The sequence below is a fragment of the Pseudorasbora parva genome, chromosome 9 (genome assembly GCF_024679245.1).
Source record: "Pseudorasbora parva isolate DD20220531a chromosome 9, ASM2467924v1, whole genome shotgun sequence".
Taxonomy (NCBI): domain Eukaryota; kingdom Metazoa; phylum Chordata; class Actinopteri; order Cypriniformes; family Gobionidae; genus Pseudorasbora; species Pseudorasbora parva.
The window spans coordinates 42,849,184-42,862,387 of NC_090180.1; the positions used below are offsets into that span (position 1 = coordinate 42,849,184).

Below are 13,204 nucleotides of genomic sequence, written 5' to 3' on the forward strand. Positions count from 1 at the left end.
AAGACGCTCAGCAGATTATTGCAGAAGGCCCTAAAACGCTATAGAAATTGACATTTACAGTAAAAGCAAATGTTTTGAGCTAAATATTTAATTTTATACAGAAATATATATTTTACAAAATAATCTGCTTAAAAATCAAGGCCACATGTTGTGTTTCGAATTTGAAGCTGATATAAAAATTGAGCTTGCAAAGTTAGTTTTCATGGTAAAGCATTACAATGATCACATGATCCTTCAGCAATCATTCTAATATGCTGATTTAGTGCTCAAGAACATTTCATATAACGATTCATTTTTATTAAGGATTCTTTCATTAACAGAATGTTTAAAAGAACAACATTTATTTGAAATAGAAATATTCTGTAAGTATTTGCTGTCCTTTTTGAGCAATGTATTGTCTTTACTAAATAAAAGTATTCATTTCTTTAAAAAAAATTTAAACATCTTACTGACGCCAGTATTTTGATCGGTAGTGTACATGTGCACAAAGAATCTTAAATTTGCAGAAAAAGCAGGAAAAAAGGGTTACAGTAGCACCGTGTCCTAACTGGGCGCATTGTGTTGCCAGCATCAAGTAATACTCTTTTAGGCAAAATGCAACTTAAAACAGTCCGATGGAAAATATTTGACATTCATATACAGATAACAATAGTGGGACTTTGGACCAATTAAAATGCGGGCACTGTGGGCAGGGCTAATCTTCTTGCTCTTTGTGGAGAAAAAGTGATATGTTGTCTTAAAAATACTTTCTCTTATCGTGGTACAATGTGCAGAGACAACTTAAAGCAAGCCAATTATGGACTGAGCAATATACTCAACCAATGGTGTGAGTCAGAGGCAAATTCACTGTGATCATCTATATTAAATTAAGACCAAAATGTAATCAAAACAACATGGACAAAAGGCAGTCCTATTGAAAACACAGATGTTGAGAATTTTTTCAGAGTTGATCGTTTTACGTGCGATAATAAATGTATAACAATTGCTGTATTGGTCCAAAGGTCTCACTGATAATGAATAACTTCTGGTTGCTTTATTATAGCAATTCACGATCTGTGTGACACTGATGTAGAAGAGACTATTTGCTTGCTTATCATGTGACGCCTAGTTAGGACACTGTGCTCTCAGAAAAACATTCCCAGAAACGTGTAAACTATTGCTGGAAAAAAGAAATGGCTTGTGAGGAAACCTGTTCACATTGTGTTTGTGTGCATGCATGTGTGCTTGTGTGATTTAATGTGGGAGTCAAAGACCTCTCTCTGATTCAGCTGGACAAGAAAAGCTGTCCAAAGTCAGCAAGACAAAGCATAAAAGTGAGGCTGTCAGGAAATGGTGCTTGAGTAGTTAGCAAAGAAACAAATCGATCCCTGTGACATCAGTCCATTTCAGATATACTTACCAACTCAGATTCCCTACAACCCCGCCTAAAACGGCAAAACATTCAATTCTTAGTATCTAGTCATGTCACATTTTAACCTACTCAACCAATTCTATTTACCAATAGAATTGAAAGAATAAACAGAACTGAAAATTCAATATACAATTTACTAGTGGGTGCAAGACACTATAGTCCATTTGTGTAAGTGAGGATAGCAAAATTAAGTAGACTTTGACATATTATACTCCAAAATTCTTCACATAGTGGACTACCATAAAAATTCCAGACCAAAATAATTCAGACACTTTGACCTGATCATGTTTTGCTGAAGTGTTTTTTCTTTAATTGCTAATGTGACCTTTTACACCACAGACTGAACAGAATTAACCATTGCTTGGTCATTGGTTGACCTAAAGTGGTATTATCTAATTGTGTACTTAAATTTAACAGCTGATTGGTTGATTGTAATCCATGACATACTTTTCTACGGAAGTTATCTGACAATATCAAGATGAATTTGTCCTGACACAGTTTAACTCTTGAGTTCTTGTCATTATTTTATTACCATTATCTGAACTATAGTGAATAAACGGTGATAAAATGATGAATGTGTCTGAAAAATGTTTGGTTTGACTGTAGCTATTAAAATCTGGTTTATACATAATCATTATTTTTTACATAATTGTTTATATAATTGGCAAGTTGCCATTTTCCCCACATATACTGAATTACTGTGCTTTGAATTCTGGATAGTTTTTTGTTACTTTATTACATTTTTTACCAAAATCCTAGACTGCACAGCCAATCTCTCTCCTAGCAGTGTACGGCCTCACCTCAAAGTCCTCATCGGTCAGGTACATCTCCAGTCTCAGAGGATCGACGCCGTGGGGAAGAGGACGCGTTTGCAGTGTTGCTAGAGGATAAGTGCTCTGAGAGAGTCTAGCTAATACATCCTCCACTAGAATGATCTGGTTACACACCTCTGCCTCCTGCACACACACACACACACAATATATATAATGTTCACATGAAAACTCTTTAAATGGTCATGTCCTTCAACTCTTCCAACCAATTTCAATGAACTCAATTAGCCAAACTAAAGCAGCGCTGCATTTAATAGGCAGTGGTCCTGTGATGGAAAACTTGTAATCACTGAAGAATACTGATTATTTAGAGTGTGTTTATATTCATACAGGAGCTAATATGTGTCTCTGCCATGCAGGACACTTCTGTGCTGTGTTTAACACTCTTACCATGTGTGGAAAACTACTGAGAGGGATTGTTTTGACAATAGGGGTGTAAGATTGTGACTTCTGTTATGTCTTCAGTTCACACTCGATGCAGGCTCTGATGACTGTGTTGACTGTGGCTCTTTCTTGCAAGAAATAAACCTTTATAAAGATAATTGGCTAATGTTTGTCTCTTATTCAGTAAAGCGACGGAGTTAATTATTTTGCCATTACAGGTCCCCAACCCGGAAGCCGGACACCACTAGGGTAGTGACTTAAAAAAGATGACTTAAAGTTTTTAAAATAAGACAAAACAAGCATTAAATGATCTAACCAACTTCAAATCAAGATATTGCTTATTTTAAATCACCCGTTCAACAAATGTCTTGATAGACCTGTATTTGTGAGGAAGCCAATCTGTGAACTTTACGGTAAAAACCCGCCGGTGTTGTTGCCAGAACTTTACCATAAAAATATGGTAGTAACATATTAAGTTTTACTGGCTCAAATTAAATTTACAGAAAAAAACTGAATTAACTGAAAATATATGAATATATCCGATTATAGATTATCTTTATAATATACTGACAAAACGGGGTGTAAAGAGAAAGCCATATGATGAATCAAAGTTCATCACAAGTATCACACGCTGAGCTAAATATTAATATACTGTATAGAGAGTGCACACAGAGTCATAAACATACATTCAATGCGCCATCATGGTAATACATAAGACTAATATAATGCAATAAACAATCATTTTAACCAAATGAGATACAACATAAAATCCTAATGTCCATAACTGATAATAAAAAACAATAAAATGAAAAACCATTAAATGTGAGCTGTCACACAAAGATTTCTGGGAAAATACAACATACTTTTAAAATCCTTGTAACTAATGAAAGTTGGGAAGAGTCATGGGGCCTTTGAATATTTCTGTTGACAATTGGGGGATGTTGAGAACCACATTTATGAATGATATAATTCGCCTGCCTTTATATTTGATTATCGGATTCACCAATACTAATAAGAAAATACTTTAGATATACATCACGTGTTTAATTTTTTTTTTTGCTGAACCCAGCACAGCTGAAACATTTAGCTACCCTTTGAGCAATATCACATCATATTGATCAGAAAATTAAAACTGCTTGTTTATTGAGAGTCCTTTTTGAAGATTATAAAAAAGGAAATGGATTTTTATCATTGTAGGGTGGTTGTGTCCACACAAAGCAGCAACCTCACCCAGTTTCTCTTGAAGCCAATAAAGAAGTGACTTAAACTGCATTCCTCCACTGGCCACTAAAGACAGGCTCCAGAAGGGAGCAGAATCTCATTGAGCCCCATGTTAAAATGCCCAACTTTACAGCAGAATAAAACATTTTTACAGCCTGATACAAATTGTGGTTTCGGTCTATAGGACTAATTTTGCCCTTTATGACAACTGTGAGGGAGGGGAATTTTTTTATAACTCATTCGTTTACGCCTCTTTGCCCATTTATCCGCTGTCTGTTAGTCATCACGTCACCTCAGCTCAGCTCACATCCCGCCTCTTTGCCCATTTTCTGTTATCCGGGCGTGACGCAGCTCGTCTCTACTTTTATGCTTCAAAACTGCACTTCAGAATCCTATTGGTGACGTCACAGACACTACGTCCATATTTTTTTACAGTCTATGATCCACACACTGCAAAGATATATTTATAAGCAAACACCATATACAAGTGAATTTTGCATCCGATGACCCCTTTAAAAGTCACTTTCCCCAACACTATCTAGTTAGAAAGCTTTCCATAGTTTGGAACAGACATAAAGAAATACAGAAACACAACACGCGTTCTCACCCTCTCTGTGATTTCAGCAATGTCCTCCCTGTGCTCCCAGCAGGGGAACATGTTTGTGAAGGTCAGAGGCTCCAGTCCAGCATGGATCAGGTACGACTTCTGAGGCTTCTTCTCGTTCTTCTCTGCTTGACAAAAAGCGGCATCAGTTATGTGTGAACAGCAAAAAGAGAACAGAAACTGCATCTGATGCAGCATATAAATCATTACAAGGAGCTGGTCCAGCTGCACGCCTCTGGCTATCAATCACCTCTGCAGTACTGCAACACGGTTTCCATAGCGCACTTCCTGTCTGAGTCCCAGCGGATGCGGGCAGAGCCGGTACTCTCTGTGTCCTGCGGCCACCAGCCCTGCCACAGGTAAACTTCATGATAGTTATCCACTAGGAACAGAGCTAGAAACAGACACAGAGAGAAAAACACATGCATCATCATTTATGACTCATCGATTCCTGTCTGAGAATAAAAGAGTTCAAGTTTTTCGTTTCTTTTTTTACCGGGTTGCGGGGCAGAGTACAGATCCTCCTGTAGGAACGGCAGGGAACAGACAAGGTCTGCAGCTCTGGATGGGTTGAAAAACTCCTGCGCCACAAACTCGCCCGAAGAACTACTGAGCTGGAACAGACGCGGTGTGAAGTTAAACTTGCCAGGGTCTACAAAAAGAGAGAAAGATAGAGATAAAAACACAGAAAAAAGATTATTTGAAGCAGAGAAAAAAAGGTCTTTATGACAAAATCTGAATGATACTACTCCATGAATTCTTATGATATGCATTTGCATTATGACTTGTGGCCATATGGAAGGCCATTTCCATCAAATAAGAAAACAAATAATGCTTTGCAAATTGTAATTATAACATAAAAGTAAATTTATCACATAAGCAAAAAAATGTTTTGGTCAATTTTGACTTACCTGATAACTATGAATTATTAGGTAATAATAATAATGATTTGCCAAAGATTTTGTTCCTAATGCAGTGGTAATTTATTTTCAAATGAACATGTTATGTTAGATATGGATTATTTTCGGAGTGATTTTGAAGCGAGGGAAACACAGACGCACAACAAACTTTCAAAATCAAGCAACTCTCCTCCCTGCTCGACACCGGTGTGTGTTTTACCTTGCAGCATGCAGTCGTAGGCCTTACGGTCCTTCCTGCCTAATGCTTCCCAGAATTCCACTGGCTCGCCACCTTCCTCACATTCATGAATGGTCACATTACAGCTGCTGTGAAGTCCAGCCTCCAGCGGTCGTCTTAGAAACACAAATATGAGTCAGATTGCAATCCTCCTAAAAACTTACTCTAATGCAAATTATGACATCAAGAAGACATTATATCATTGGTTACTGGATTTAATATGCACCACTGTTCAAAAGTTAGGGTTCAGTAAAATATTGTAATAGTTTTTAGACTTTTATGCTCACAGAGGTTGTATTTATTTGAGCAAAAATAAAATAAAACTGATTTAAAATAAAAAAGTAATATTGTGAAATATTAGTACAACATTTTTATATATATATATATATATATATATATATATATATATATATATATATATATATATATATATATATATATATATATATATATATAATACTTTAATATTATATATACTGTGGTGACGAATCTACATTTTCAGCATCATTACTCTATTATGTCACATGATCTTTCAGCTGTCATTCTCATATGCAGATTTGATGCATATTATCAGTGTTTAAAACAGTTGTGCTGCTTAATATTTTGTGGAAATCGTGATACATATTTTTCAAGGATTCTTTAAAGATATTGATCCAGCTAATAGTCCAACATATTAGCATTTATATGAAACGTAAATCTTTTGTAACAGTATAAATGTCTTCAGTGTCACAGTGAACAATTTAACTTGTGTTGTGTTTTATCCAATGTTTTTGTGTGTGAAAAACTCACTGTTCTTTGATCTTGTCTGCGGCGCTTCGAGCTACATGCCGTGCGTGTGTTTGTGTTTTGCAGCCGTGCCACAGGTAGATCAGGGCTTTGTTGATGTTCAGAAGAACCATCGAGGTGCGAGATCGCAAGCTGCTGCAGTGACACGCTACCTCTAACAGGTGGCCCTCGACAGGTACCTCCCCACGAGCACAGTACAGACGCCAGTCATCTGAAACAGGGGCAAATATCAATGCTGGCGTACAGCTTGCAGTGTACCATGTTAAATAATAATAGTACTCAACATTGTTTGCACAGATAAAGAATACTATATTGTTCCCATGAGCTCGATACATGCATTCAAGGTATAAATATGGAAAAATAAAGCTGTTTGTGCATTTTTAATTCAATATTTTGTAAAAAAAAAAAAAAAAAAAACAACAGTTTGAATAAATGACGAATCAAGCTTTCTTGTACAACAATTATAGATAACAACTGCTTCTGTGTCACATGACATGGGGAAACAGAAGGTCAATGCATTGCATTGTGGGATACCATGTGCTTCACTATGTGCTCTGGTTATATTTGCACATTTTTGGTAATCCATGTATACCAAAAATGCATATACTATGAAGAACTTCAAAACAATATTAGGCATTCTGCCAATTCTAAAATACTCAAAAACTCTTACTCTGAATGTTCTCCTCTTCTTCTTCTCTCTTCCCAGAATGCACGATCATCCCCCCATTGAAACACTGCAGGAAACAGGGTGGCTCCTTCCCCTGCAGGACCTGCATCTGAATATGAGTCACAGCAGCAGTGAGCGAGAGAGGAGAGGAGAGGAGCAGAGGGCAGTCAACTGCGTTAAGTCCAGCATCTCGTCCTACCTGTGCTCCTCGCTCTTCGTCCAGCTCAACGGTCATGAGCGCAGATGTTCCTTTCTCACTGACCGTCGAGTTTCTGCCCTGCCAGAAGAAATAGCAGCACTTCTCCCTGCCGGGACCTGCACTGCGCACCTGATCCGGCTTCTGCCTGCTGCCCACTGCGCACACACACACATCAGATGACACACAATTAGAGAAGAGCACTGACATTTTCATACCAGTATATGCGTTTAAAAGAAGCAAAGTCTATTTTTCTGTAACATTTGATTTTTTTCTAGCCTTAAAACCACTTGCTGTATAATTTCAGTCCAAACAGTAAATACAGATATACATATATGTGTACATATACTGCATATACACAAGTCAAACCAAAATGTATTCAGACACCCTCAACATTTCTCACATTATCTATCAGTTTATTTATATGATTCATTTCATTCACTCTGTGGTGTAAAAAGTCGCATTAGCAATTAAAGAAAAAACACTTAAAAGGGTTAGTTCACCCAAAAATGAAAATTGGATGTTTATCTGCTCACCCCAATGGCATCCAAGACGTAGGTGTGTTTGTTTCTTCAGTAGAACACAAATGAAGATTTTAACTCCAACCGTTGCCGTATAATGCATGTCAATGGGGTGTTTTCTATGAGTCACTATGAGAGTAAAAAACACACAGACATACGAATCCATATTAAACCCTGTGGCTCGTGGCGACACATTGATGTCTTAAAACACGAAACGAGAAACCGTTTGTAATGCCTTTCCTTACATAGATTAAGGTCAAACCCGGCGCGATCATAAAAAAATAAAAATTAATACAAAATTATATTCCTCATTAGTACCTGCGCAGGTCGGTCAAATTATGAATCTATGTAAATATATATCTATGATCGCGCCAGGTTTTTGACCTTCTTCGACGGAAGTAATGGCATTGTGAATACTAGATGAGATTTGTCTAATATGAGGTAAAAAAAAATAACAAATACTGATTGGTTCCACGTAGAAACCGATCGTTCCGTGTTTTAAGACATCAATGTGTTGCCACGAGCCACAGGGTTTAATATGAATTCATATGTCTGTGTTTTTTACTCTCATAGAAAAACACCCCATTGACATGCATTATACGGCAAAAGTTGGAGTTAAAAATCTACATTTGTGTTCTACTGAAGAAACAAACACACCTACATCTTGGATGCCCTGGGGGTAAGCAGATAAACATCAAATTTTCATTCTTTGGTGAAGTATCCCTTTAAGCAAAACATGATCAGTTGTTTAAATGGTCCCAAATTTTACATGTTCTTTATGGAAGTCCAATGTAAGAAGAATTTTGGGATATAACATGTCACAGTTCACTTTATTTTGCGATCATCATTTACAGAAATGAACTATAGTGACCTGCACTCACTAGTAAAAAATATATCTGGTGTCTGAATAATCTTTGGTTTGACTAAAATACATACATATTTACATGAATATACAAAAAAATGCAAGAAAAGACACAAAATCACAGCTCAGTTGTCCCGGTGCAGTTACTGACCTGCGGCGCTCACCATGTACTTCCATTTCACCACATAAGCGTCTCCCTCGTGAAACTGCCCGATGCTCTGCTTGGGAAGTCGGCTATAGTCGAACTCCAGGATGTGCCAGACGTCGACGGCAACCGTGCTGATCTCCAGGGACCGCAGACAGTCATCCGAGCCGTTCTCCACCGGACCGTGTCCACGACCCACGTTCTGACCATCCAGAATTGTGCTGATGGGCGACTGCAGGACTGGCAGCATCAGAGAGGCGCTGTACGCCCGGCATTCGGAACGAGAATCTGTGCCCAGAGACTCCTGAGATGGGCAACACGAGAGATTTAAAGAAGAGAAAGGAATCAGATCGACAGATCAAAGGAACAGTTGGGAATCGCTCTTTTTTCACAATAACACTCCATGAATTAAAGACAAATGAAGCATGCTAAATATTGCTGTAGTCTACATTGATAATCAGAGTTGGGGGTAACTCATTAAGTAGCGCAAATGATGTAAAGCCAGAATACTTTTTTCAAGTCAATAGTAAAGTAACATTACTTAAAAATTGCAACAAAATATCTGCATTGCTTTTTCAAATAAGTAACACAAGTGACTTTGTTTTCATATTTTTTTAATTGACACCTCTCCTGTCCGCATTTTGAGAGAAATCAGAAATAAGAGCAGGGGTGTAAACATTATGGTTTTTGTTTACATGTGAGGATGCATTTACTCATCCCACTACTCATCATCATTGCTGATGATATTTGATTAACTAATTCAACCATGGCAATAAGCAAAAATTACTTTTGATAAACATCACATTGATGTTTCAAAAAGTTTTTATTGCTAAAGAAAGTGTTGAAATCTTTTTCTGCAATCCAGAATGGCAGCACAGATGAAAGGTTTGCTTGAACTGCGCCCTCTACTGTATAAGTGTGGGCTTACATTTCATTCAGCCTGAGGCTTATTCATTTCACTTTTGGTGTGAAAGGGCCTTTGCATTTGCCAAAAATAGAACTAGAAACAGAAACTTTTACGTTTTATGTTATTAAAAAATAAACAAGCAAGCCCATCTGAGGTGAGAATAAGTAACACAAAAGTAACATAGCATTACCTTTCATAAAAAGTAACAGAATGCAATATTGACCCATTTCTTTAAAAACTAACTTTGCCCAATATTTCTTGAGCCTCAAATCAGAGAACGATTTCTGAAGGATCCTGTGACACTGAAGACTGGAGTAATGATGATGAAAATTCAGCTTTGATCACAGGAATAAATTACATTTATAAATCTAGTAAGTTGAAAACATTTATTTTAAATTGTAAATAATATTTCACAGTATTACAGTTTTTACTGTTTCTTCTTTGAGTAAATGCAGTTTTGGTCAGCATAATCTTTTTTTTTTCTTTTAAATTACCAACCTCAAACTTTGGAAGTTCATAGTGTAGGGTTAGAAGCAATTATAAAGGGGGCATGACACACAATTATTACATTCCTTCAAATTCCCATTACTAATAATGAAGGTCAAAGGTTTTTTTGCTTTCCGTCTAGCAGCTTTTTATTGTGCCAAAAGCAGATACTGACACACAGCCACCCACCTTCTGCTGGAATGGGTGTTCGATTACATTTTTAGGTGATAGTCTAGAAGCATCTCTCCAATCCTGGAACTTCTCTTTAAAAAGACTTGTTTCATTATGTTCAGTCAGTCTGCCAAATATAGCCCAGTCCGGACGACCTTGACCTTTCCTAAAAAACATTTTTTTTTAAATCAACACACAAACATTTACTATAAATACACACACAAATTCATATATACATTTTTATAAATATAATTATATATTCATACATATGTTTTTATATATGTATTTATATTTAAGCAAACCCACAGGAATGTGTACCCACCTTGGTATGAGTGTGTTGTGTCCTCCAGGGTCCAGAGGGTTGATGTCACAGTTGGTATAATCAAAAGTCCCGTTCCAAAGGTGCTTGGCCAGCTGAAACGCCACCTTCCTCTGTGCCAGCGTGACCTCTTTACCATGCCATACGTACACTTCACTACCGAAATCAAACACTATCACCTTATGAGAAAAAGAGAGAGCCAAGAAAAACACACATAGACATGACTCACATTTATTCTTATGAAAAGTGGTTGAAAAGGTATATGTATAATAAACATGCAAAATAACCATAATATTAAACATATATTGTCACCGCAAAATGTGGTTTGTGTCAATGCAAACATAAAGTAATGTACAAAGTTGTTAACACACAATATACAAGTGTCAGATCTCTCTTTTTTTTGAGAGTTTTATAGCCAGTATGATTACAAATATATATTCAGATGAAAATGTGATTGTACTTAATGGGGGAAAGATGTATTAAGTGCAAAATAGAAGAGTGTAAACCCTTTGGGAATGTGTTAAACGTTTAATTAAATTGCAATGGTAAAAATTTGACTTACCACAAAATGCACAAAACATATTCTTATCATTTCATATTTATGCAAACATAATCATGTATGAAGATGTTAATATCTGAAACCAAGAAGACATAAAATACTGTTGTCTGACCTCTTTAGATCCCAAAATAGTGCTACGCGGGACTTTCCCCCAGAAATCATCATCAGGAAGCAGTTTATCATCCACCAGACGGAAGATACAGTTTGTCTCCACAATGGCACTTTCAAACATCTCATCCTCGTCTGGAGATCCGGCCGCTGTGATCATTGCACACACAGAGGAAAAAATATTATTGATTTCAATTAAGATAATGGCACATAAATTGTATCTATTCTGATTTCAGGGTATGTACATTGGTAGCTGGCTGTTCCTCCCAGGATCTTCCAGAACTCTGCAGCAGCGGGGCTTTGTGCGTTCACTCCTTCTTCAATCGTCTCCACCAGCGCTGCTCGACAGCCGAGGTCGTGGTTCAGCTGGATGAAAGTGGCCAGTTCTGATGCCTGGATGTCAAGTGAAACAATATAGCAGTAATATAGAAAGCTATATGATGATAGAAAGATTAACGTGGGTAAGATGTCAGAGCATTTAGGTGGTACCTTGGCTCTTTCAATGACATTTGCATACTCTCCAATCCAAACAAAACAATGTTCAGGTGTAACCAATAGAAAGCAGTCACCACTGTTCAGAGAGGACACTCTAGGCTCCACGAGTCTGGTCTGGACATGTCGTCGACCTGGGGAACATGCATGTGCATAGAGTTTAACATGCACAAAAAAAAAAAAAACTCATACTACTGCAGTAAAACATAATTATATTAATATTTATAACATATGCCATGCCTCTTGTGGGTGTTTTGCTGCAGTCTAACCAAGTGTAATGCTAATGTTTAGACCAATAGGTTTTCATTGTGGGTGGGGCTATGCAGCTTAACCTATGCATCACTTGGTTTACCCATTCCATGCATTACATTGTGCTTGGTTAAACACAGCATTAGGGTGTTAGACTGACCTTTGACCTGCATGAGCATGAGCTTTTTGTAGGGAGCTGCGCTGTTATTGGTCATCTGTTCGGAGATGCTGACACTGCGCAGACTCACACTGCTGTAGCTTTCTTTACTGGCCAAACCAGCCAGGGCTGCATCTGACAAACTGGAGCTCTTGCTCACTGGAAAACACATATAAAAGCCACATTATTACAACAGGAACAACTAAATATTTTTTTATAAATCTTATTATATTAATGTCGCCATGAAATCAAAAACTATAGCGCTTATTATGAATGAATTTTCCATGCACATAATTTTTTTTATGCATATGCCCTCATAATCTATTATCAAAACCATTAACCTCCACTCCCACTCAGAATGACATCTGCTCTCCATGTGTCTCACCGGAGGGTGGAACTAAACATCCTCCACATGTGACTGCTTCCCATGATCCAATCAATTCCCAAAGGACGAGAACAAATCATGGCCTTATTTTTTTCTCATTTCAAAAACCATTGCACACTCGAATATATCACAATAGGAAATAAAAGACTAATCGGAACTTTCGCATCATTCAGACTTTAACAGCGCAATTTTATTTACATAAATGCAAATTCTTAAAGGTGCACTATGTATAAAAAAAAATCTGTAAAATATAACAAAAACACTAGGCCAGTGTTATATATTTTTTTCAGTTGAGTACTTACAATATCCCAAATGTTTCCAACTATTTGTAAATCATGACAAAATTTCTATTTTAACCAAGGACCCGGGACGTCTGAGGGAGTCGCCTGTCAATTGCGTCATATTTGCGTCACTCTCGGTTTCCAGTTTTATTCTACAGAAGCGCTTTACTCTTAGCAGTGTGAACAAGTGTCAAAGCAGCCACCGAGTGATGCACAGAGTAACGTCAGAACATCATTTTAAACACACTTAAATGTATCTAATATAATAAACAGAGCTGTGCTAACTCATACTCATGACCGGAAAAGCGGAAATGGCACTGGCGACT

The 13,204-nt window shown here is 37.2% G+C and overlaps 1 protein-coding gene across 4 annotated transcripts in view; it reads right to left on the bottom strand.

Annotated features, from left to right (window-relative positions):
* svilb (supervillin b) overlaps window positions 1-13,204 on the bottom strand; it is a 52,026-nt gene that overhangs the window by 1,706 nt on the left and 37,116 nt on the right. For all 4 annotated transcript variants that reach the window (XM_067452716.1, XM_067452717.1, XM_067452715.1 and 1 more), the window contains 15 exons: window positions 12,216-12,371; window positions 11,804-11,940; window positions 11,560-11,707; window positions 11,319-11,464; window positions 10,651-10,826; window positions 10,347-10,494; window positions 8,771-9,068; window positions 7,240-7,394; window positions 7,044-7,149; window positions 6,377-6,584; window positions 5,570-5,703; window positions 4,947-5,102; window positions 4,701-4,844; window positions 4,454-4,575; window positions 2,212-2,367 (listed from right to left, as the gene is read on the bottom strand). In XM_067452716.1, coding sequence (XP_067308817.1) covers window positions 2,212-2,367; window positions 4,454-4,575; window positions 4,701-4,844; window positions 4,947-5,102; window positions 5,570-5,703; window positions 6,377-6,584; window positions 7,044-7,149; window positions 7,240-7,394; window positions 8,771-9,068; window positions 10,347-10,494; window positions 10,651-10,826; window positions 11,319-11,464; window positions 11,560-11,707; window positions 11,804-11,940; window positions 12,216-12,371 — 2,390 coding nt within the window. The remainder of the gene's footprint in view (window positions 1-2,211; window positions 2,368-4,453; window positions 4,576-4,700; window positions 4,845-4,946; window positions 5,103-5,569; window positions 5,704-6,376; window positions 6,585-7,043; window positions 7,150-7,239; window positions 7,395-8,770; window positions 9,069-10,346; window positions 10,495-10,650; window positions 10,827-11,318; window positions 11,465-11,559; window positions 11,708-11,803; window positions 11,941-12,215; window positions 12,372-13,204) is intronic.